This window comes from Merops nubicus, unplaced genomic scaffold (genome assembly GCF_000691845.1).
Source record: "Merops nubicus isolate BGI_N331 unplaced genomic scaffold, ASM69184v1 scaffold21864, whole genome shotgun sequence".
Taxonomy (NCBI): domain Eukaryota; kingdom Metazoa; phylum Chordata; class Aves; order Coraciiformes; family Meropidae; genus Merops; species Merops nubicus.
This window is the reverse complement of record NW_008606531.1, coordinates 56107-82377: the sequence shown is the minus strand read 5'-3', so window position 1 is coordinate 82377 and position 26271 is coordinate 56107. Positions and strand designations below refer to the sequence as shown.

Sequence of the window (26271 nt, the reverse complement as noted above, 5' to 3'; positions counted from 1 at the left end):
GCGGTGAAGGCCCATGTGTGAGCAGCAGCCCACCCTCACGTGGGTTGAGACTTTACACCACTGAGGAATGTGTTTTTACTTGCTTTGGTGCATTGTTCACACCTCAGATACTGTTTCCTTCCACTGCAGAGAAATTACTAGCTAGTTCTGGTGGGAAGATCACTGGGATTTGGATGAGGCTGTCTGTATCTTTGGAATCAGGGCAGTGCCTGGAGACTTGTGCTGTGCCATATCTCCTGGGTTTTGTCAACAGTAATCTGCAATGTACTGGGCACCCCGAGCAGTTCATCAGTCCACACTTTGCTTGATCCTCAAGTCTTCCAGGCTGTTGAAAAATTGCTCATCCATAAGTCAAATATTATTAAAAACTGCCAGAATTTTCCTCAAGGATGAGAGAGAAGCAGAGTCTCAGAAGGAGGCAATAGCTTGGCTGTGCTGCCTCTGTTCAGAAATCTTCCTCTGACATTGTCAATCTGTCATCTAGTATCTGTTCTTCTGGGAATTAAGATTACTGAAAAAAATGGAGAAAGACAACTGTTACTACAGTAAAAAAAAAAAAAAAATCAGATATCTGTGATCCTGTCTATCTGGTACAGAGCAAAGAACACTTGAGGGTTTTTAATCTCCTTTTGGCCATTGCTGAAAAGGTTGTGTCCAAACAGATGATATGAACTCATGGCTGCCTGCAGTGCCACTTATTTTATAACATTGGTTGTTGAACAAGAAATGTTTGAAGGATTGCATGAAATAATGGCATTCATTTATTTCAGAGCACTGACATTCATTCCCACTGGTGCCAAAATTTGGCAAAGTCCTATCTGGCTTTTTTTTTTCCTATGCAAGACGTCTCTGAGACCATCAGGAGGATTAAGAAAGATCCATCCAATGTTTTTGGTCTTCTGATTCAAATGATTTTGTACAGTGTTTACTCTACCATAGGCCACTGAAACTCCAATATAGGTGATGTTTCACAGATTCACAGAATGTTAGGGGTTGGAAGGAACCTCAAAAGATCATCTGTCCAACCCCCTGCCAGAGCAGGAGCAACTAGAGATTTGCATGAATCTCACTACTGATAAAGCCAAAGTGATGTCAAATATATTTGGGAAAGCTGTCCAAAAATGGGAAAGATTCTCTCTGCCCTTCAGGCTGAAACTGTTTGGTGTCTGCCATATATTGTTTTTTTTCAACATCATCTGAAATACTAAAATTAGTTGTTCTGACAGCTGCTGGGACATTTATTCTTTTGCTTTTGCATCTCAAACTTTAGCTTAGATCTAATTTTTAAGCATTTGGCTCCTACAATGCAGTCAGAGCATTGCATTGAGCTGTGGCTAAGTTCTACACCAATATTAATGTTAAGGAGCTAAATGTTTTCAAAACATAATTTGCTTTTTTATTCTGTCATTTGCACTGGGTTCTTACAAACTCCCAACTTAAACTGCCATGCTGAACTGCAGATTAGACACACTCTGAATAAATGGGAATGTACTTGCTTACATCAGAACGGTTTTGACCTACTGCATGTAGGAGAGTGTAGCAGATTATAATGTTTTTATCAACTTCTGTTCTCAGGAAGGTTTTTGGTTTGTTTCTTTGCTGAGGATTTTTAATGCATGCTGCTGGCAAGCTATCTGACTTGCTGCAAATTGCCTACAAAAAGGGTCCAGCGTATGGTAGTGAATTAATTACCCTTCAAAGGCTTCAGCAGGAAGAAATGAATGTACCTTGCTAGCCTTTAGCTTAATTTCTCTGATTGAAGATTTTAATCAGAAATGCAATACAGTAAATGACATCTTCTGGTAATGTGACACTTGCGAATTCACAAGTTGCTTGACAGAGTTCCACATCTGAGCCTAATGTCTCAGCCTGAGGTGCTCAGAGAATATTGGAAGCTTAACACACAAAACAAAAGCAAAAAAGTAGCGGAGAAGTAGCAGCAGAGCAAGGCAGAATGGCAGTGGAATAATAAAATGCTTTACAAGTAGTGAAAGAATGCATCTAGAATGTTAAACTTCTGTTTATATTTTAAATTAGAGATGTCAAACAAACTGCCTGATGGCAGAGAGCTGAAACCTGCAGGGCTGAGATCCTCAGTTACACGTGGAACGACCCATGAAGCACTGACAGAGAAATCCGACTTCTTTCAGGCCACCTGCAATCCCTGGGAATCTCTGCTTTCTCTGAAAAAGCCAACTGCTCCCTCTGGAGTTGCAGATTTGGTACAGCTTGCCAGGGGACTAGGAACATTTTTAATGCATTTGAAAACATTAAGGCAGTATATCAGGGATATGTTCCTTCCCAGCTCCACCAAATTAGAAAAGACATTTTTGCATTTACTTTCAAGTTAAAACAACTTGTACAGCCTTAGTCCAAGATTATGCAATAACTGCAAGGAGGTGAATGTTGGGCAGGGAGTGAGAGTTATTATCTCCCATAAGAAAAGCAGGCTGGTCACAACTGTGTAGAATAAATCTTGGAGGCTGAGAATAGAAGAGGGACATACAGCAGATTGAGGAGGCATAATGATCTTTAGAGGTTTCTCTGTTTAAATTAAGAAAAGCAGTGAGTGGTAGCAAGGTCCACAGCTCATCTGGAAAGAGGGTGAACGTTGAAGCAAGGAAGCGTGAAGTGGCAGTTGAGTATGAAGTGGCGTCACTGCAGGGAACATGCTTAAAAAGCTCTGGTAAGGAAAGGAATGAAGTGAGGTCCTCTGCAAGCAGCAGAGCTGCAGGGAACCTTCCCGCTACCATGCCGCTGGGCAAGGTGGTCCACTTTGTGAGGTGTCAGGGCATTGGGAGAGGAGGGGCGTTGTTTGTTACCTCCCCAAGCCTTTACAACCAGACCAGGGCTGGTCGTAAAGTAACTGAAAAATGCTTTCATACCTGCAGTAAATGCAAAAATTAAAACACATCTTGGTCAAATGCTCAGAGATTTAGTAAGTGCTGGTAATTCAAGAAGAGGCCAGAGAGTAGAAAACTCTTCGACTTGGAGTAGATAATAAAAAAAAACCAGTAAATAATGAGGACAAATGTAGCAACATAGAGGAAGGGTTAGAACATTTAAAATCTAGAAGATTGCAAAGACAGTTCAATACAGATAAATGTAGAATACTGAGGTTTATGAGTTTCTATCACATACCATAAATGTGTGTGGCTTGTAAAATATGACGAATAAAAAAAGGAGCAAGAAAGTTGAAAGGTAAGTCTCTTAATATTATTTATGAATAATGAGAAGTAAAGTGAATGAGCAGAGGAAATAAAGACTATCTATGAAATAGTGGAGACTTTGATGAGTTGCTGTTGCACAAATCTGTGTGCTTGATAAAATATGAGGACAGAGAAGAGTTGGAAGACAAGTCTGTGCAGAATGAACAAACAGGAGTATGAGAATAACATGCTGAATAATGATGGCTCTTAGGTGTCTCTCTCACACCAATGTGTGCTGTAAATATGTGGTGTGCACTAGTAAAGGGATTAGAAAAGGAAAGGCAGGTCTGCTGATGTTAGAAATATGATGAAAAAAAGTAGAATCCAGTATTTTATGCTCTCATAAATCAAAGAATAATTGAACCTGGCAATTCTATTGAGTGAATCTTGTGAGTCTGTTGAGACACACAAGAGCTTGATTGCCTTTGGTGGAGCAGCACATCGTGCCCACAAATAGGGCCATGACCAGTTTAGTTAATGCAGAAAGCAAAAAGGTGGTAAATCTGTTTTGCATACTGGCAATAATGCAGCTTCTTTCAGTCCTCTGGGTTTTATGAACATCTTTGCTGAAAACCAACATCTTTCTATGTCCCAAGAGCATGGAATTCATATTGGGAACTGTGGTGAGTGGTATAACCTCACAAAAAGGGTTAATTTGTGCCACTTGCTTTTTCTCAGGTCATAGTCAGCCGGGTTTGATGATATCATAGTGATAAATTAGTGTCCTGTCAAGTGGCTTTGGAGAATGGAATCTGATGAAACAAGTCAGAGTTTTCAGAGATTTATGGTCTCTGATTTGTGCGTATGATTTCATTGGATCATGATCAATTAATCTCTCAAGGAATATGTTTTTAATTCATATATAGACTAAATAACTTTAATCTGAGGAGCTATTAAGGTTTTTTCCTTCAGATTACATATCCACTGTGCACAGGTTGATTTTATGTGTTGAGGTCTACCGTGAACTTTCAAATTGAGAAACATAATGCCTAAATTCATGCTTATTGTTTATATTGAGTAATTAATGCCTGTTACCTTTATAAGTATTCTGTTGGGCCTGACCTTAAATGTCATAACATTATCAAAGACTTCTGCATACACTGTTCACTTTGTTACGTGAAGCCAGAGTTCCAGGAAATACCTGATGTTGTATCATTAAATCCCAAGACCTGAATCCCCTCAGCTGGTGGAGGTGTGCTAGTGTAGTGTACCTGAGAGCACAGGACAAAATAGTGAAAGGTGTTTCAGTGGAATGTAGATGTGTAAGCCCATAGAAAATCCCACTAGGTCCTAATCTGCACCATGAGAGTATTTTACATCTTATTTCTCATCCTTGATGAGACTTGTCTCCGTTACGTCTCAGCCTTCAAATACATAAAAGGCTAAAGTTAAGAAAAATAGAGTAATTTCTTCACCAGTTCTGTGGCTGGGGTGAAAGTAACGGTCTCAAAGTGGAGCAGTAGAGATTCGGATTAGGCAGTAGGGAAAAGTTGCCCTGAGTAAAGCACTCATACAGAAGCACTGGAATGGGCTGCTTGGTGAGGTTATAGAGTTAGACAAGCGTCTGTCTGGAGCAATGTAGGTATAGTTGATCTTACCTGAGGCAAAGGAATGGACAAGATAAAGTCTTGTATTTTCTTTCAACTCTCATTTTCTATGATTCTGTGATCCTGTTAGCCTCCAATTAGACCCACTTAGTAATGAGTTCACTTTCTTGTCTGTTGACTTTGATGTGTTCTGCTGTGCTGCCATCTTCCAACTTCTTTGCTGGAATGGGAGGATTTTTATGCTGGAAAATGGGTGCAAGTCCAACATATCCCAGAGGGACTTTAAAAGGGCATAACATGTGATGGGAGATGGAGAAGAATGTATGTTACACTTGATTAGGCGCTCTCTGAATTTACCTGCATAACTTTCTGAAGTTCAGTGAAGAGCATGTGTCTCTCTGCTGCCTTATCATGTTAGTTCAGCTTTTTTCTAATAGACAGCAATGTCCTATTCTTAGCAGCAGAGGAGGAGGTTTCATTCTCCCCTTTCACAAATCATCACCCCTTAGAGCTGCAGCAAGCTAAATCATGCTATCAGTGAAACCTCTGCAGTCCTATTCAGTGGCAGAACAAATGGTATCCTGAAATATAGCTGGAAATGGAAATGTATTCTTGATACACCAGCAATTCACGGGAGAGTCTGTGTGTCATCTTCATGAGATAATGGTTTATCAAATCAATCTTTTGGACTTGTTTGAATTTTCATTTAAAATCAACAGCCACAGTGATACCAAAGTAGTTCTGTCTGTCTGGGACAGAAGTCTAGCACGGTTCCTGAATTCAGTGCCCTTCTCACCCTCTTTGATGTGTCTAACACGTTGCCTTCTACTCTTGTTGTTACAGACGGGCATGTGTCATTCGAGGCCAGGTGGTAGCAGTAGATGGAACACCTTTGGTTGGAGTTAATGTCAGTTTTCTGCATCACAATGAGTATGGATACACCATCAGTCGACAAGATGGAAGGTCAGACTTTCACTTACAGCCTTTGACTGGTTTAGATTTGTATAGTTAGGGCCATCTACCACACTTCTGTTCATATACAAAATTTTCATAGACATCACTGTTTGTAGTGTGGATTGAGGGTGGTCCTCTGCTCTGGAGCACTCTTAGTAATGTGGTCAAAGGATCAAAGAAGAAAGAGAAGAAAAAAACCCAAACAGCAACAAGATTACAGTGACATTCAAATACCTGGAGACAAAATGTGACAGTAACTGCTCTAACGGTACCTTCTTGACATTGAGTATTTCCACTGTTCAGGTTTTCCAGAAAATTCCTTGTCTCCTCTATTTTTTTTTCCTGTTGTTGTCAACCTTCCAAGTATTTTATTGAGATGTTAACTCCTTCAGTTGGTTACCAGAGCCACAGAAGTATAGGTGAGGACAGGGTGTTTCCAGAGCCAAAATGGTTAAGATATTATTCTACAACCAGTCCTGAGCAACCCTGGCTCCCCCTTCTCCCCCAGCCTTGTAGCACTGAGTTCAGTTATCAAAAGAGAGATGGAGTTCCTCTCGATTCTGTATTGCACTCCAGGGTTGGCCATCCATTTGTAATAGGGTTATGATTTGCTCCTGAACTTGATTGAATGAAGCTGCTAAGGGCAGTTTAAGACTTCCTTGGCTGTGTTGTGAATTACAAGAAATCAGAAGCTACCTTCCAACGGGGAAAGGGTGTAATTTGTCACCCTTTCCACAATTTTTTTTGTTGTTGTTGTTTGGCTTTGTTGATTTATAAAAGCAAGGAGCATGCATATTTATTTTACCTTAGTTTATTGCCTTTCAAATTGCACTACTGAAAGTTAGTAATGATCATTTCCTCTTTACGCTAGCCTGGATAAAGTTGTGCCTTAAAATATGCTACCTGTATTTCACTGTGAATGTAATCGGTGTCATTTGGGAAATGTGATGAGATATGCATAATTAAGTCTGACTTCTTATCACAGTTTGTTACCATCAAAAGCCTCCGTAATAGATGCATTCAATAATACAGAGAGTGAAGCATCTATTTACATATTACCTTGTGTTGCCTGGCTATGGATGTCAGAAACTCGGGTAATTGAGACTCTGTATATTGTGCCTTCCACGTCCCACTGTTTTGCAGCCCAGATATGCCAAAGGTTCTTCACAACAGCTCCCAGAGGATCACCTGCCTTGTGTACAGGAGCTGATTCAGTTCTCAGTGCAATTAATTGGCATCTTTCCCAAAAATTTCATACCCTGCACAGGGGGGTCTCATGCTTAGCATCCTCAGCCTTTCCCTTCTGCTACTTTTAGAAGAAGGGAACAGGATATGTTAATAGAGAAAAGACCTAACAGGCTTTAAGTCTTTTATTCTGCATGCTGTTCCTGAGTAGATTACAAGGGGCATCCCTTTTCTGAGCTAGGAATTTCTTTTCATATAAACCAGGGTAGCTAGGTCCACACTTTTGTTATCTAGTTGATAAATAGAGGAGAAGCAGGCCAAGTTCTGTATCTTGCTATTGGTGCGTAGAGGGAGGAAGCAAAGAGAGGCAAAGCTTCTTCATGAACCCCAAGGTGACACTGGGAAGGTATACCTGAATGATTTCACACAATAAATTAAGGACTGTAATGAGCAACATACACTTTTTGTTTGTGATGCATTGAAAATTGTGGTAATATGATGATAAACCAAAAAGAGACAAAGCAATTTGTTTTCTTGTTTCCAGTTTTGACCTTGTGGCTGTTGGAGGCATCTCTGTCACTCTAGTTTTTGACAGATCTCCCTTCATACCTGAAAAAAGGACACTTTGGTTGCCTTGGAATAGATTTATCATTGTAGACAAAGTTGTGATGCAAAGAACGGAGTCGGACACACCATCTTGTGACATCAGTAGCTTTATCAGCCCAAATCCAATTGTACTCCCTTCCCCCTTGACAGCGTTTGGAGGGTCCTGTCCTGAAAGAGGAACAGTTATTCCAGAGCTACAGGTAATGAAAAGAATTTCAAATTAACAATTTGTTCAGCTGCAGAACAAGTTCTAGACAATTTTAGAATACAGTAAGAAATAGTGAGCGGTTAACTGCTGTGATGTTATTCACTTGTCAGAACAATGCCAATGTATATCTCTTGAGTACTGCTTCACAAGATGCATCTTTCTTTTTTCCTTCCTTTCCTTCTTTTTTGTTAATATTTTAAGGTGCTTCATTTCTTACCTCCAAGTAGAAGAAAGTGGAGAGTCCTAACATGACTTCTTATTGAAATCCTGATTCGTTTATAGCAATGCACAAAACCATTCCTGGGTTACAGAAACAGTACAAATTCCTCATACATCAATGTGAGACATGACCTAAGATGCTTTGAAGACTACTAGGGATGTTTCATCCATTCACATCTTCTAGTTCTTTACAGTGGCATCTGAAGCTATGTTAGCTTCTTGGGGTTTATTACTTTCTTTCCAAAGTAGAGCAATTTTAACATGGTCTCTAGGATTGTTTTTATTTAAATGTGTTTTTTTTTTTTATTGACACTCCCTTGATTTCTAATTACCAACTCCCAGTTTCTAACTACCCTTGTAGTTAACTGTTATTTTATTTGGGGCTTAAAAGAGGTTGTGTGAGTCAAACACCCAACAAAATGCAACTACATAGGTTTCAGATCATGTTAACTCCCACATTTTTTAGTGTGTTGTTTGAGCAATTAGAGTTTAAGCAATAAGGCCTCTTTAGGGTTCTCTTTAGCTTCACTAAGGAATTCTGGAAGAAATTTGGGAGGCTAACTGTAGACTTAAGTATCACAGAGGTACAGAATGGTTGGAGTTGGAAGGGACCTCTGGAGCTCATCTAGTCCAGTCCTGCTCCTAAAGCAGGGTCACACAGGGCAGGTTGCACAGGAACACGTCCAGGTGAGTTTTTAGTGTCCTTAGAGAAGGAGTCTCCACAACCTGTCTGGGCAGTGTTTTCCAGGGCTCTGTCACCCTCACAATAAAGCAATTTTTCCTTATGTTCAGGTGACACTTCCTGTGTTCCAGTTTGTGCTCGTTGCCCCTTGTCCTGTCACTGGGCACCACTGAGAAGAGTCTGGTCCCATCCTCCTGACACCCACCCTTTAGATACTGATCACAATACTCTCAGCTCTGCCCTTCAGCCAGTTATATTTCCAACCTTTTCTCTTTTTCTCATAAAAACGTTGCTACTGATTAAAGGCCTTTTTTTAAACACATAAAAGACCTCTGATTGAACTCAATTATGTCTAAACATCTCCATAACTATTAAAAACGTTATCTTGTTTCTGCCAGTTGATGGCCATAGTGGTGCTTCACAGAACATTCTAAGTGAAACTAATGAACTTAAATTAAGAATAACTGATGCACACTAGTAAGAAAAAACTAGGTCACGTTACTCTACATGAGGTATTCCTGGGTCATCTTTAAAGCAGACAGTCTACTCAGAGAGAAACTGCCCCCAGTCTTTTTTTTTGACATAGGAGGGTTCTTAGACTTACCTTTCATCCTACAGTACTGGGAACGGAACAAAAAATAACCTAGAATAATAGGAGAAGGACATACATTACCATGTATCAATGCATGAATATTTCTTCCCGTTTTTCTGTCAAAAAGTGAGAAGAGTTGTCAGCTGCGTGACAGAGGGGGCAGCTGGGATGTCAGCAGGAAAGCAGGGGAACTCTGCAAATCAGGAGGAATAAAGGGAGCAGGATTTCCCTGGCAACACTACGTTTCATATGTCGAAACGACGAGTGCTGGCTGGCCTCCAGCTGTACTGCAGCAATCCTGTGACAGTGGCACTGTTGCAATGTGTAAATAAACATGCTTGGAACGTGAGGTGATCCATTGTTAAACAAGAGAAATTTAAAAACGGGGGAGTACAAACAAAACCGTTTGTGTTTTTCCAAGCTTGGCGAAGTTAAGCTTGTGACAGGTTGGCTCGTTATTACAGAAATACACTAAAATCATCAAGCATAGTAAGCAGAGTCGAGTTTTCAGTGGCCTTTGAGTGACTGTAGTGGCATCCTCAAGAAATTGCTGTCTTCTCTCACCTGCCCTTCCTCGCAGGCTGTCCCAGGAGAGCTCCTTCTCTCAGGAGATCACAAGAGCTAAATCCTTTTTTGTAGCCCACATCATTCAAAGGGTCAAGGCCAAGTTTCTCTTTTTTCCTTCACAAGCTCACAGTCTTTGCAGTCCTGGTTGCTGAGGGCTTGTCTTCCCTGCCTCCAGGAACTGATACCAGCCCATGGGGGGCACAGCCACGCAAGCTTTAATCCAGGGGATGCTGGCAGCAGTGCTGTGGGGTTTGAACTCTGTTGCACACCCTGGGGACTTGCCTATTAGCTGGATGACTCTTACACCCACACTGTTCCATCTTCACTGCTGTGTGGCCACAGTTTGCTTGTTAGGTTCCTTCTGCCTTGCCTTCGTATGCCCCATGCCCCTTCTTGCTGGAGCTTGACCTTACTGCAAGGACTTCTGCACAGAAGATGGTCCCACAGGAAGGTTTGTGTTCTTTCTTAGCTCTCCCCAAGTTAGAGTTACTACCTCCAAAGCAGGATAATCAATTTGTAATGTAATATATACAGTGTGTGAGTATTTAAAAAAAAACTTTTTCATTGTATTCTGGTTAAGAACGTTTGTTAAGTAAACCAAATAATAAAGCCAAGGTAAGGCTGTGGAGTTCATATGTTTAAATATACCCACAGAGATGGAATTTGCTCCTCAGGAGGTAAGAGTAAAGCCTCAGAGGAAGGGACTCTATGGAAAGAGACAAATTGCCATCCAGGAAGTTGGCCAAGCAGCTTTCAGTGTTGGACATTTTGTAACATGCCTGGCTGCTGCATTGCTGGATTAAATAAACACAGAAGAGCTCAGTGTTTTAAGTAGGACTGTGTTCACATCAGGACTGTGAAATGTAAACTAAGCACCTGTTGCTATTAATATGATTTTGCATTTTCTTGGCTGTAGCTATAATGTTGTGTTTTCTTTCCAAGGTGGTCCAAGAGGAAATCCCAATTCCTTCCAGCTTTGTGAAGCTGAGTTACCTCAGCAGTAGAACACCAGGGTATAAAACTCTGCTGCGCATTATTTTAACACACACAACCATCCCTTCTGGAATGACCAAAGTCCATCTGATAGTTGCTGTTGAAGGACGTCTGCTTCAGAAATGGTTTCCTGCTGCAGCCAATTTGGTCTACACGTTTGCCTGGAATAAGACAGATATATATGGGCAGAAGGTTTCTGGTCTGGCTGAGGCAATGGGTGGGTAGAATCACCTTGATGTAAGCAGAAGTGCTCACACACATCAAGCCAGGAAAACAGAGCTTATACATTTTGTTGCTGCATTTAGATTCTTTTAAATCAAAAGCTTCTTTACCTAAAGTGACTGGTATGATTTCCTAAGAACATTTATTTTCTCGTTCTTCCAATGTCATCTTTCTAATTTAATCTATTTGAAAATCCCCTTTTCCCTTGGAGAATGGTTATGTACTAACAGCATTTTATTCAGCTGTCTTTTGTTTTGAATGTTACTTGGAATATGACCTTTGGTGTGTCATTGTTTCTGTCATTTTTTGGCTGTGACATTTAAAATGTCACTTCCACTTAGGATTTACAAAATTCTAACTTTTAGGCATCTTTTCTTACTACATTTCACATCCCCAACAGTTAAAAGTAATTGATTTGTTGTTTAGAGATGTTTACGTGGATATCAGCATATTTCGTAGGCTGTCTTTACCAACAGCACAAGCAGCTCTTCTGAGAAGTGTTGCAGAAGTGCTGCTTCTACAAATACATTTTATTTAGCCAGCCATTTTTTTCATTAATTTCATTATTTGATTTTTAAAAGGTTTGCTTTTTTTCTTATTGATTGAATTTGAGGTTATGTCACTTAATGGACTAATCTTATAGATATTTTCTGTTAAAATTATTGGCCATATGGGCACCTGCTTGGAGAGGTGGTGAGAGAAGGGAGGATTATAGCACTTTCTTGGTCATTTCTACTTAGAGAATGATGCAGAAATACCCACTGGTGTCCAAAAAGGGTTAGGAGGCCAAAATATGGAATAGGTTTTACATCACATGATGCATTGTGGCCTTCCAGTATCTTAGGGGGGCCTACAAGAAAGCTGGGGAGGGACTTTTTAGGATATCAGGTAACGACAGGACTAGGGGGAATGGGGCAAAGCTGGAAGTGAGCAGATTCAGGCTGGATGTGAGGAAGAAGTTCTTCCCCATGAGAGTGGTGAGACCCTGGAATGGGTTGCCCAGGGAGGTGGTTGAGGCCCCATCCCTGGGGGTCTTTAAGGCCAGGCTGGATGAGGCTCTGGGCAGCCTGATCTAGTGAGAGGTGTCCCTGCTCATGGCAGAGGGGTTGGAACGGGGGGATCCTTGTGGTCCCTTCCAACCCTGACAGATTCTGATCTGTTTTAGCAGAGGACTTAGTAGTGTTGGCTTGATGGTTGGACTTGATGATCTTTAAGGTCTCTTCCAACCTAAAGGATTATATGTAGAAATGCATCAGAAAACAAGGAGCTCATTCAAGGGCTGTGGTCCCACAGTCCACTGCAGTAGATACAGCTGCAGGCTGCTGCCAGGTGGAACATTCCATGTTCTCTCCTTACCCCTGGGCAACCACTCACATTCATTTGATCATGAAATGAGCTAGATCAGGAACTAATTCAGCTGAAAACTGAAGCAACCAGAAAAAGTGATATATCTTCAGCTTTGTTAGTTTCCTCTCTGCCATGAAAGCTAGTGCAGAAGTGCAGGTCTTCTCATTCCAGCCATAGCTCACACATTACATTGGCCTAAAGTGATCAAAATTCAAACCTTAGCACAAGGTCTCCTGAATTGCTGTGTCATAGAATGGGTCTGAAGGGGCTGGAGCATGTCTGCTATGAGGATAGGCTGAGGGCACTGGGATTGTTCAGCCTGGAGAAGAGAAGACTCTGGGGGGACCTTATAACTGCCTTCCTAATACCTGAAGGGAACCTACAGGAAGGGTACAGAGAGACTTTTCCCAAGAGTGTCCAGTGACAGGACAAGGGGAAATGGTTTTAAACTGAAGGAGAGTAGATTTAGACTAGACTTTAGGAAGAGGTTCTACAGTGCAAGGGTGGCAAGACTCTGGACTAGATTACCCAGAGAGGCTGTGGATGCTCCTCTCTGGAGGCGTTCAAGGCCAGGCTGGATGAAGCCTTGAGCAATGTGGTCTGGTTGAGAGGCGTCCCTGCCCACGTCAGGGGGGTTGGATTAGGTGACCTTTAGGGTCCATTCTATGGGTGCCACCTGGGGCTCCCCTCGGCGTGGCTGCACATGCCCTGTATTCAGAGTCCAACTCTGTTGTCACTAACGCCTTTGAGAGGGAACAGCTGGGTATGCCTGCTCCCTCTGCATCATCTGAGAGTCTTCTGAAGTTCACAAAGTCCAGGAGATATCTGGACTTTAATTTAAATCACGTACATAACATCTTAGGAAATCATACTGGTAGCTACAGATTCCCAGATTAGAAGTAGATGAGCATAATATATTTAAATATGAAGAAAGCTGATGCAATAATGCTGGATAACAACTTCTAAATTATTTAGTTGATGCTTAATTGGTTTTTTTTTTCTTTTCCTTAAATTTTAGGTCAGTTATGCTTTTTGCAAAATAGAAGCAAAAAAACTTTATATTTTAAGTGTGTTGTTAGCATGCTTTGTTAGGTTCCAATTAAGCTTTATTTAATTTTACACACTGTAGTACTCAGGGACCTTTATCTGCATCTATTATATAAATTTTTGTCAAAATAATTTCCTCTGCCAGTATATTACCAATATTTAATAATGCATTCTGTTTGGTTTTCATTTTACTTAAATTAAATTGCAGCAGGTTGAATTCCTGGAACTCAGGAATATAACCATCTGCTTTTGGGTTTAGAAATACTATAAACATCTTTATTTTTCTCCAGGATTACTGACAGCAATGATCATATAACGAGTTACAGAAAAGAAGACTTTCTGAGCATATTTCCACACACAGGTGGTTCTGTTTAAATTTGTTGGAGAAATGTTGGCTGGTGTTAGTCTAGTCCCCAAGTCTCTAACAAGAGGTTCCTTTGTCTTCTCAGAGTAACAACGGAGATAATAAAAATTTTTGTTCTGAATAAAAAAAGCAGCATGTGGATATTGACACACAAAACTTTGGTGGGAAAGTCTATGTCCCCTTGTAGTTTAAGATGGGGAAATGAAGGATTTCAGTAGCATCCTCAATAAATGCTCCCACATAACCCCACACATGCTCAATCTTACTCCTGCAAGCCCTTGCATCCCACACAGCAGCATGAAGTGGTGGGTGTGCAAGGACTAACCCTTCTGGGCATGAATAGAAACCAGCTCTCAAGCAGCCTTAGCTCTTCTCTTTTCGTTACTGTGCTTATTACTTTGGTTGAGTTCATTATATTCATTGTTCAAAGTCAGGTGTTGGTAAGTACCAATATTTCAGGAGATGTTGAAGTAGGGGTTATTGTCCTGTTTAACCCTGCCTTTTATTTCTTACCTGTATTTTGGCAACAGCTCTTAAGCCTAACAAATTATTGTTTATTCTTCTAAGTAGTTATAAGAAAAAAATAGATTTTTGATACAGATGGTTTCAGTAAATCTTCTTAAATCCATTTTGAGACTGCAAAGAACTGTACTTACTGGCTGTTAGTGTCCAAAAACATAGTCAGTACAGTTCTCCTTCATGCAGTGAAATCTCAGTCACCTCAAAAATGGGCTACAAATTAATTTGTCCAGAGAGTAAGGGTAAGCTGACTGAGAGTGTCGTTTCACTTACAAAATTACAAGGTTTTGCAATACCTCCCAGTAACAGAACACTGATTTTTCAAGTGGCACTGCAGTCTTGACTTTAGTATTGTTACACTTTGCCTTGATTGCGTTGCATGCAAAAAGGTTGGCAGGAAGTTTTCATGGATGGTACATCAGTACCTCTAATTAGGTGGTTGAGGAGACCCTGCTTTAGGATCACACAGATACTCCTTTTTGGAGCATAGGCTTCTTCCATAAGTAGGTGTAAGTATACATAGAAATATGGTTGTAGATGCACAAAAAGTGACTGTATGGCCATGTGCCTCTTACGGATGAGAAGGGACAAAAAGGCAGCTACACACAATAACTATGGGAACAATGAACTTCTAAGAAAGGGGATGATAACCTCTGGAGGGTATTTGTCAGCTCAGAAACATCAACCATGGGCTGGAGATAACAGATGTTTTACAGCCTTAGCTACAGTCTTGGTCAATGTGCCACTGTGGATCCATTGGCGCAGGTTCTCAGATGTTGTAAATTGTTATCCCTCCCCTGACCCAGATATCAGCACAGTACCTGGTGGTGAACTGTCCTGTGGGACTGCAGTGGTTCACTGAGCAAGGCTGAGTGACTTTGTGTCACAGGTCTTTATTCCTTCCAAGAGTACACATCTGGCCCAGGACTGCACGTGTGAAGTGTGTGAATGGAGTAAAGACGCTAACGTATAGGTGGCAAGTGTGAGGGTGCTTCCTAGGGGAAATCTGCCCTTCAGCTTCTCTCTAGAAAATAGTGTGTTCAGTTACTGGACCTTGGTGGCTCATCCCAGCAGAGGATGTTTTTTTTCTGGAAGAAGCTCCATGCCCACAGTTGGGCACCCAGCCCAGGGAGCCACCCAGAAACGTTGCTGTTGGTAGTCACAAGTGCTCCTTAACACAGAAATTGGACACTGACTGCTGGGCCCTCAGATTGAAACCTGCAATGTTTGAAAAGTAAAAGTCACATCTTCTTAAGTGCTGTAAATATTGTACAAGTCCAGGTTTTGCTGCAGAAACAGGTTCTTTCAGCTAAAAGGATGAAGCAGCTCTAAGCAAAGTTGCTGTAAGGAACAGCTTTCAGTTTGCTGTAAAACATTTATCTTCTAAACATAAATGCTCCCTGCTATGGCTGGTCAAAATATTTTGATTGCATCCAGTAATGGAATTTAGATGATATTAAAACTATTTATGGTTCAAGTAAAATGCACCTAAAGCTGCTACACAGGAAAAGTGAGAAGAAAATGTTGAAAATGTCAGAAACCTGTGAGTTTTAATTATTTTTTTATCTTAAAATATTTTTAAAGATTTTCATTTAGCAAAGGCTGAACTATGTCAATATAATCAAATTTTGGGATTTGGTGTCAAAACAGCATTCTTCTGTTATGAATGAGTTGCACTGAAATCTGAAAAAATTAACTAGAGGTGATAAATAACTTTAGGGGAGAAAAAAATTTATTAGAGATACCAAAATTAAATCTTGATAAGTTTTTTTTTGGTTTACTGAAGTACTAAGGGAAAGGTTTCCGGGTCAGTTTGAGTCCTCCCCTAGAAACGACCATCCTTTGGTAAGCTCAGGTTTTTCAGGAAGTATTTTGGCCAGCCATGTTATGTGCAAGGCTGTTAAGAGAAAAGTTTAATTCTAGAAATTTTCAGCTTGATAAGCTATTTCTGCCTAACTACAGTTTTTACAGTCAGCAAACAAATTAAACCCAGTTTGTTTTAACATTGATTTTTTTTCTATTTAAGCTGTTGCTCAGGTAATTAGCAGAAATGCAATAAACAATCAAGTCAGGAGTCACTGGAGGAGATTTATACTCTTAAGAAATCCATAACTGATACAACAGAAAGTTTTCTCCTTTGAAAGTAACTAGAGCTGTAGTAACCTACTAATCTCTTAAAGCCCTTGTTAAAAAAAATACCAGTCAACAATAGCAATCAGGCAGAGGAAAATTAACAACATCATTACTTAGTGGATGAATATAAAATTAACTGGAATAAAAAGTTACCTAGGAGTTCAGAGAGGGAAAAGTAGACTGATAGATCTTTAATTATTTGTTTGCAGTGTCGGTGGGATATGAATACGAAACATGCCCCGATTTTGTTCTGTGGGAGAAGAGAACAGTAATTCTTCAAGGCTTTGAAATGGATGCCTCAAATCTGGGAGGCTGGTCTATAAACAAACACCATGTATTAAATCCACAAAGTGGTAAGTCCTTCCTTTATTAACTGGCAATGCAGAGGAAGAATACAAATTTTAAAGGAATTAATTGTTCTGATTTTCAGCGTTACACTTCCTAGTGTGTAATCCTCTTTGAATGTGCCCCTTCATTTCATGGGAACTGAACTGTAAATGCCATCTGAAAGGATATTTTAATGTTTTGGTTGCCAGGTATTAAACATTAATATCACCAGCACATTGTGGTCATTTGGGTGGGAAGAGGGCATGCTAATTCAGGGTTTTTTCTCACACCAGTGCTATAGAAGTACCACATTTGAGGTCAGTTTACAGTGTGTTTTATTCTCCGTGAAGTGGCTACACCCCTAATTCATCCCGTGACTCACAGTGGCACGATGTAGCATCACAGCACCAGATTTTCAAACTGGGCATGAACATAGACCTGCTGAGTGAGAGGCAGCACTTCCAAAACCACGCTGCTAGTTCAGTATGCTGGCGCTTTTGTGGCTGCCCACTCTGTGGAGAAGCACAGTAAGTCATTCTTCAGGATGAGCAATCCAGCACCTTTTGAAGAATCATGAAAAACAAAACCTCTAAATGCTTTTGGTGTCGTAACATTAACCCTGCACAGAAGTTCCTCAAACGTGGAGACTAGAAGTTCTTCAGACATGGAGAATTGAATAGGTTTTCTCCTGGCTTTTATTTTATTCCTGTTTTTTTTTCTTGTCCTCCTTTAGCATCTATGATCAGCAACTAGTGGGATTAAATTATTAAAACAATACTTGTAGATAACTTATGGTAATGAGAAAAATATGGGTTTGCCAATAAACCCATCTGTCACTGTCTGTAGGAAGAGAAACTCAGGGTCAGATTTCAGCACTTATAAATCAGCTGAGTATTGGATTCAGTAAAGTTCCCTGAATTCGCTCCAGCTGAGAGTCTGTCCACTAAAATCTATTTCCATCTGCAAATGAAGATTCGTGTGCAGATGTATGGCTGTCAGGTTTTTACAAGTTTTGAATGTGCAGCTACGGCATAAATATTCCAAATACAAAAGGTCAGATTTAGTTTGTAAATTATCTGGATTTCTGTTTTGATTTAAAATAGTTTGACATTTTAAACAGCAGTTCTTTCATACCCTGTCTTATTGGTTTGTATAGATTGTCTCCTTTAAATGCCAGCTATTGACATTTAACACAAAGAGAAATCTGACCTCAGTCAGCTCAGCCCCCAACTGCGAGCCCCACAGTCCACTCCTTAGTGCCAATTTACCACTTGCATAGTTTAATTTCAAGAGTAAATTGCTGGCAGTAACTCCAATTTATATGAGTATCTGCTAACTGCAGTGGTTACTCCTATAATTCACCCCATAGGCACTAATAGGTTTGGAGATTTTGTAAAGTATACAATTATAAGCTGAGCAGGACTAACTCATCGCTTTCCTGAGCACAGGGGGTGTCTGGGGTGACAAATTGCTTCCTGGCCCCTCTCAGCTGCCTGGCTGAGAACACCAGACACTGACCTGTCAGCCACGTGCCACCTCCTCCAAAATCATCCAGGCTGTGCCCGCTGCCCCAGCCCAGTTACAAGGATGGAGAATGTGCAGCTTCTTTGAGCTGCTCCTCTTCCTCGTGGGTTCTTGCTGTGCTTGGCACCATCAGGGCTGCAGTCAAGGGGGAAGCTGCTGAATGTTTGTACCCGTTACTTAGAGACACAGTCTGGAGAGGGGAGGGCATAGGCTTAAGCATTTCTGACTCAAAATCAGGGGCTCTCTTCTGTTTGGAGTTTGCATCTCCAGCAAGGATGACAGAGCCCAGCCAGAGCTCAGTGATGTCTCAGATGTTCCTCGTCATTATAACAGGCTTTGAGCATGCACACTGTGAAAAGCAGAAAAGAAACCAAAAGAGCAGTTAGGAGCAGAAATAAATGGCTATACCATAACGAGTGGACACCTGACAGAGCAGTCTTTAGGTTCCTGTTAAAGCAACAAAACCAAATAATGAACTGTGTTAACCAAAAGGATAAAAATAATGATTCTGCTTCTGGTCTTACATAGAAAGTAGCAAACTGCTCTTCCAATTTCAGATATAGAAAATGTGCCTTAAATAATGACAAGAATATTGTTCAAACTTAGAATTATACATTAGACATTATATATTATACACGGAGACAAGTCCTGAGAAGCTTCTAAGTTCAGCCACTAAGCCTTGTCTGCCAGCAGGGCTGCTGTGCACAACATTCCAACCCAGAGACAGGGTGGCTGTGCTTACCTCCCTCCCTGCAAAGGCTATTCATTTTAGAGATGTTGTAAAATAAACCAAGTACAGCAGAAAAAGTAGTAAAAATAAATAGATGCAATTTTACAGAATTGCATTTCATAGCACAGGCTAAACAGTGGAGGTCCAAGTATTGACATGCAGAAACCACAGAAAGTTAAAACTGTGTTCTATTGCCAGATGTGAGTATCTTTAGAAAAAGAAAGAAAGAAAAAAATATATATATCTAATTCCAGAAGAACAGATGTGAAATAATATATTGTTCCAAAGTGGCTGTCACTGGAAACTTGAGCTCTCTAAATGGACATGGGTTTGTATCAATTAGGTTAACAAAGGATCACATCCTGTTCTGAGCTATACTAAACTGTTCCTTTTCCCACTTTTTTTTCCCCCTTCCAGTTTAGAGGTGTGATCACTTCTTATTTGTGACATGGATAGAGTATAATTTTTCTAACACAAAGGTTTTGCTCAGTTTGGAAGTTCATGAGGGCATTTCTCATAATCAAGAAGAGAACACATACAATAAATACTGGCTCCTGTATTCCCTTTAAAGACACCTATATCTCATGAATACAAATGAATGTGATATTTGATGATTTTTTCAGAGTATTCTTTGAATTAGATTTTTCTTCTGATGAGCAAGTGTATTGATTCCATTTTTATTTATCTAGGGGAAGGAGGAGTAATTTTACAGGGACTTTACGCTTTAAGGTAATTTCAGCCCCAGTGCAGCATAGCACCAAGTAGAATTAAAGCAGTGGCTCAAAAGCCTGAAATTAAGCACATGCTTACATTTATTGACAGCAAAACATATTCTCCAGAGTCCTAATTATTTACTGGCAGTTGTGTGAGGCAGTTGAAAGATTATCTTTACATTGTTAATTTTAGACAAAGGGCAGCATCTTCATTTAGAAGTATTTTTATCCACTGTGTGAGGGAGGATATTGCCATTAATTTCACTGGCGTATTTCCCAGATGCTTTTTTTTTTTCTTTAAGCCAACATTCAAACAAATATATGTATTCTGTCCTCTGTTGTTCAGAAATATATATTTTTTTAATATAATTCCCTTCAGAATAGCTATGGCAACAGTCAGTAATTTCCCAGGAGAATTTTAGCTTCAGACTTAGCTGAAAGACACAAAAAAATGGTTTAACAAAAGTTGGTAGAGACAGTACATAAATACAGTTGCTGTACTTTGGGAAAACTTGGATTTGTCTCAACGTGTACTTCCTGTAGTATCTGGAATATGCTCATTTCCCAGAGTAAGAGTCTTCCAGAAAGTGCATTCCCTTGCATTTATGACTTTAATTGTGCCACGTTTCTGATGAAGTGAACAGGACTTTCCAAGGGAAATAAGAGATTTTGGATTGTGCTCTGAAAGAATTCTTGTTTTGCATTCAGAAATGGCCAAAATCTTAAAGTAACATGTCAGTTTAAAGATACTTCTTAACTATATGAACACGTTGTTATTTAAAATAAACACTACAGCTACCAGATTGAGAAAATACATCATTGTACTGGTTCTGGTATCACCAGTTTAGTAGTTGGGAAGACTTTCAACAGCATATGCTACAGAGCAGTGCTAAAATAGTGGCACGCTAGAAAGTTGTTCTAAACTTTATGGCAGAATTCAATATATTCTTGCTGGTAAGACATTTGTTTGTGCCTCAGAATTACTCCCTGAGTCTTAACTTGGCTTTGCTGCACTTGGCACCATTTTTATATACCATGAAGGACTCGCATTTAAATTTGACTATTGATTTTGTACTGCCACTCAGTGCTCTTTTGTGAAAAATGCATAGTAGTCCTGCTATTAATCTCCTTTAATTAAATATTCAAGCTGCCTAAGAAATTCCTCTGCTACCTAATAAAAATTTATGAATAAAATGAATATTAAAGTAGTAATCCCCAAGAAATCAGATAGCACTGCAATTAACAGTCAATTTGTTAGAGCATTAACCAACCATGAGTTCTCCTCGTGATGTTGGGGTTTAAAATAGCCATTAACCAGCAATCTACAAAATGGTCATGTTGAAGGCTGGAACTGAACAAAACTGGAAGAAATTAGTGAAACCTTGTGACAGTCTTTAAAAGATCCATATATAGCATAATAGAATCGTTTAGGTTGGAAGAGACCTTTAAGATCATCAAGACTAACCATTAACCTAACTCAACATTTGTTGCTGTTTTGGTCATCTGGTTTTCTAGAGGATTGCATAATCCAAAACTGCAGAATAATTTAAATGTGCCTTTTTTTTTTTTTTCTATTTTCTTCCTCCTCTTAGGAATTTTACACAAAGGAAATGGTGAAAACATGTTCATTTCCCAGCAGCCACCAGTCATCTCAACCGTGATGGGCAATGGACACCAGAGAAGTGTCTCCTGCTCCAACTGCAACGGTCTGGCACTCAACAGCAAACTCTTTGCCCCAGTTGCTCTTGCTTCTGGGCCTGATGGGAGTGTGTATATTGGTGACTTCAATTTTGTCAGGCGGATCTTTCCTTCTGGAAACTCTATTGGCATATTAGAATTAAGGTAAAAAAGTAGTAATAATTGGCTATCTCTGACTAGCGTTCATTATCCTGGCAGTGGTGGGCCTAGGAAAGCTACAGTGAGAGCCTTTTTTCTCTTGGGACTTAAAGAAACAGCCACATTTAGTTGTCTTGTGAGCATATGTGTCATCAACTGTCCAAAAAAACTCATCGGAATACTTACGCTTAAAAAAGTTAAAAAGAGCATCTTAAATAGCCTTAAAACAGGATTTGTGTAATGAATTTCTACAAAGTGCAGAACTAATAGAGCTAATTTTGCTTCCTGTGAGATTTCTCATACATTTCCTCAAAACGTTAAAGTAGTCCACGAAGTGTATTTTGAAGAGAAGCCCATAGTTCCATAGCAAATATGCAGAGTGTCATGGCAAGGCCCAGCATTGTGGCTGAAGGTAGACTGGCCCTGTTTAAAATTAACAGAATTAAATTGTTCCTCATCTGTAATGGAGGACGTGACTGAGTTTAAGCAAACAGAAGCCAGCCTGGCATTGCAGCCTGAGGTGACAGAGGCTGGGCCTGTGCCACCATTAACAAATCCCCTGTAATTATGGCTCCAGCTTCCCATTCCCTTTCAGGGCCAGAGGGGAGGGCAGGAAAGATTGTGGAAACCAATACGTTAAATTTCTCTAATATAAACCCCATGAATCTCCAAGCAGCTAACATTGCTGATGATGATGTTGTGTGCCAATTTTTCACAATTTGGCAATGTATGGACAGTAGAAAAGAAGAAGTTTGAGAGAAAGAAATAATGCTGAATAACAGGATAAACAGTATTTTGGGTTTAGGATACAGCTCTGTGAGCAGTCAGGCACAGAATACAGCTTTCCTGAGGACTAACATTTGTCTTTTTCTGTTTTGATTTGTTTTGTTTTTGTTTTCTTTAAACCTGAACCCATCTGTCTTGCTAGGAATAGAGACACAAGACACAGGTGAGTAAACTGTGTAAAAGTAAGTAATATGTGAACCATGTTCAAGGAAACAGTCTTACAAAAGTCCTTTTAGAAGTCTGGATGTAGAGAAACACTCTGAATTTAATAAAAACAAATGCTCATCAAACTCGCTTTTGTTCATACTAAAATAGGTTTGATTTATTCCCTCTGAAGGAATGAAGCCTCCCTCTAAAAATCAGTTTGCTGATCACCAATCAGAAATGGAGAGGTTTAAACCAAAAAAACTGGGAATGCATTTCATAGCTGTCATATTGATTTCACATAGTGTTTGAATGATCATACATGTAGCCAACCAAGGAAACTGCAGTTTTAGCAACAAAGAAATACAAAAAAAAAGCCTTCAGAGTCACACAGGAGGACTGCACTGCAGGGATTTCTTTAAAAGAGTGAACATTGCCTATTGAGGTTCTGTGACAGACGAGGAGGGAGTTGGTTATAACCGTAATCCAGCTGCAGAAATGATGTTGTATGCTAGAAAGATAGCGAGGCACTCTGTAGCCTTAGAAACAAACTTCTTAGCCCTTCAGTCCTTCAGTGAGGTGAGGGAACCAGCACGAGTACAGCCTGTGCTTCATGGCATAGCAGGGAGCAGCGTGGACTGGACGTGCGTTGGCAGGATGGCAGTGCTCATTGGGATTACTCATTTTAGCCACAAGAACTCCACTGAAACTACAGATGATTTGCCAGCCTATTGATAGGTGGTGTCACCTCTCATATATTTTACAGTGAAAACTTAGAAAGAAAATTCCTAACTAAAGGATTGTTTCTGTTTGCTTTAAACTGACCAATATCTTTGTAAGTTAAAGAAAGCAGCAATTTGAGCTTACTCTGTAATGTATTCAGAACATGAATCATGTTTTAAATTCAGGATTTTCTTTTGGAAAGTAGAATTTATTACGTACCTGCTCACTAGTACTAGTTTCTTGATATGAGCTTAATCTTTAATTAAGTCATGACAATACTCAGGTACCCCAGTCCTGTTAAGGACAATAATAATTGCCTCTGTCAGTAGTCTGTCCAAGTGAAATCTGTGAAAAACTGGAGGAAATCACTTGCAGTTAATGTAGTCTCTGAGGTCATGGGGGAGTGCTCAGCAGTCCTGCTGTATGCCATTCTCCTGAGGTTGTAAAGGTCGTAGTTGTGATGGAAATTTTTAGGATGCCCAAAGAAACAAGTGGAAGCAACAACTTAAAAGTGTCAGAGGCTCATGGGAAAGGCTTCAAAACCCAGTTCCCCAATGCAACTGTTACTCACCAAAAGAACAGAGAAAAAGGGTTCTTTTTACCAGGACACAGAAAATACTGTGTAAAAAGGGACAGAGTTGGAAATCGGTAAACAGGGACGGCCACTGATCTGATTTTTGACTGTTTAAAAACAACTTTTCCCATTTCATTTTTTCTTGTCATCAATATATAACAGAGCTGTTTAGTATCTAGGAAAACTGGAAACTAAGATTTGAAGTTACAGAAGAAAATTTTACTACAGGATAGTAATAACTTGTTCTGGAAAGATTAATCGTAAAGAGTGGTCTACTTGGTAGAGTTTGTAATGGGCTAATTTAAATAAACTCAGATTTAGATTTGAGTGCAAACCTTTTCAAAGTTAGAAAGTATTTTCTTTTGTTCCTTTTTTACTAATACTCTTTAAATGTAAACATTTTAGTATTCAAAGCTTTGAGCATAAACATCAAGAGTTTTCCAACAGCTGGCCTATTAAATGTAAAGACAAGGATGACAGAAAATGTGTCTACAAGGAGAGTATATAATGACCCCTGGTTCTCTGCAGTTTCTGCATGATGAACAACATGTTTATTTGACATGTAAAATTCTCCTTGCAACTTTTTCCGTAGAAGTATTTTATTAAAAACTCATCTTGTGGCTGGCCAGTCTCTTCTGAGCTTCCTCCAGAGAGCACAAATGATTCTTTGTGTTTTCAACAAACAAAATTTTATAATCCTGCTGATAGATAATTAAATGCTTTTACTTCATCCTCTTACTCATCTTTCTCATACCACTGTCCTCTCATTCCCTGGGTTTCCTTGGACTGAGTTTCACAACTGTTTCCCAGCTGTGGGAGTATCTTTTCCCTTGTAGTTCCCCATTCCATCTTCTATAGATGTTTGTGACTAAGGTCAGCTTTAAACTGGTCGGACTTGTGGCCCTGGCCTCAGAGATGCTGAGTAGTTTCTGTCCCTTTTGGGATGGAGCATGAGAATTCAGAGAAATAGTTCCAAGCTGTATCCCATTTCTCATGGTACAGCATTCGCCTTAGTAATTATAAATAAAAATAAGGTTTCAGTTGATCATTTGTTAGAAGTTTCTTAACAATATATGGAGTGCTAAAATAAAACGTATTAGTAAGTAGTTTTTACATTGTTTTGCAAAATTGTTCAGTAAGGTAGAACTGTCTAGCAGATGATTAATAAAACTTAGTGTCTGCCTCAGCCAAGGAAAAACTTCGTATTTAGAGGCTCTATCAACCTGAAGTTGTCAGTAAAATAACTCAGTATTGTCTCAGACAGTATATATCTGTCCTGGAGCCTCTGCCAGTTCTTCAGTTCTGTTTTATCTAGATTCTTCTTTTCCTGATTCGTTGTGGCACAAAAACTGGGCGCTGCAGAAGGAGCTGTACGCCGAGTTGTCAAACCCACCACAAAGAAAACTGGCAGAGCTGAGGAGCAATTCCTTTCCTAACTTTGTTGTGACAATCATAATTGAGTGGCCACCCCTCTGCCTGCACCTATCTCCCACCATTCCCATAACCAACCCTGTGATTTAAACCATCTACACTTAGCTGGGGTTTTATTTTACAATCAGGACTACACTGCAGTCTCACCAGGCTCAGGACACCAGCCTGCTGTGCCATGTGCTTAGACAATTTCCTCACACTGGAAATTAGCTTTGCTCTGAAAAAGAAACAAAAAGTCTTGCTGGTTATTAAGACGCAGCCCAGTGCTCTGATTAGAATTTAGGATTCTCACCATTTAATTAACATATGTAAATATTTTTTTAAAAATAACATTTTATAATCTCAATAAGGCACTTCAGTGCATGAATTATGGTGCATTAATTCATGCCTAGTTGCACTGACAGTACTTGGCCTCCTGCCTTGCTCCTGACAATACGGTCGGCATGAATTAAGGCACCATATTTCACACCTTCATATTTCCTAAGGTTTAGTAACAGATAAAAATAACCAAGAGTGGGGATTTGTGCCCATGCAGAGCAGTCTGTGATCCACTTTGCTGCAACTCATAGATTTGTTTTCAGTGCCCGGAGTGTGAGGACTTACCAGGTATGGAAACATGACCTTGCTTTAGGTAGTAATAATGATACCTGAGCTCAAGTCACTCCAGTTAGCTTTATACTGGGTGGTTTGGGACTAATGGACAGACTGAAAACCAGTTTAACTTCTCCTCTGTTTTAGTACAAGCCCTGCACATAAATATTACTTGGCTGTTGATCCAGTGTCAGAATCCCTGTACTTGTCAGACACCAACACCAGAAAGGTCTACAAAGCAAAATCTCTCATTGAGACCAAAGACCTGGCCAGAAATGCAGATGTGGTGGCAGGAACAGGGGAGCAGTGCCTTCCGTTTGACCAGAGTCACTGTGGAGATGGAGGAAAGGCATCCGAGGCCTCTCTCAACAGTCCAAGAGGTAAGGAAAGAGCATAGCTGAAGTACTTGGGGTTGGTCATCTGTCATTTCCTTCCAATATGTAGAAACTTGGATGCAACTGGATGTACAAAAATGGGTCTGAGGTGATGGTTTAATCA

General features: G+C 40.0%; 1 protein-coding gene across 1 annotated transcript in view; it reads left to right on the top strand.

Moving 5' to 3' along the window:
* Positions 1–26271, top strand: part of TENM1 (teneurin transmembrane protein 1) — a gene marked incomplete at its 5' end in the record, with an annotated part of 137927 nt that overhangs the window by 58236 nt on the left and 53420 nt on the right. Inside the window, 7 exons of the mRNA XM_008939684.1 lie at positions 5600–5719; positions 7440–7701; positions 10712–10979; positions 16604–16747; positions 21281–21530; positions 22453–22473; positions 25921–26153. Coding sequence (XP_008937932.1) covers positions 5600–5719; positions 7440–7701; positions 10712–10979; positions 16604–16747; positions 21281–21530; positions 22453–22473; positions 25921–26153 — 1298 coding nt within the window. The remainder of the gene's footprint in view (positions 1–5599; positions 5720–7439; positions 7702–10711; positions 10980–16603; positions 16748–21280; positions 21531–22452; positions 22474–25920; positions 26154–26271) is intronic.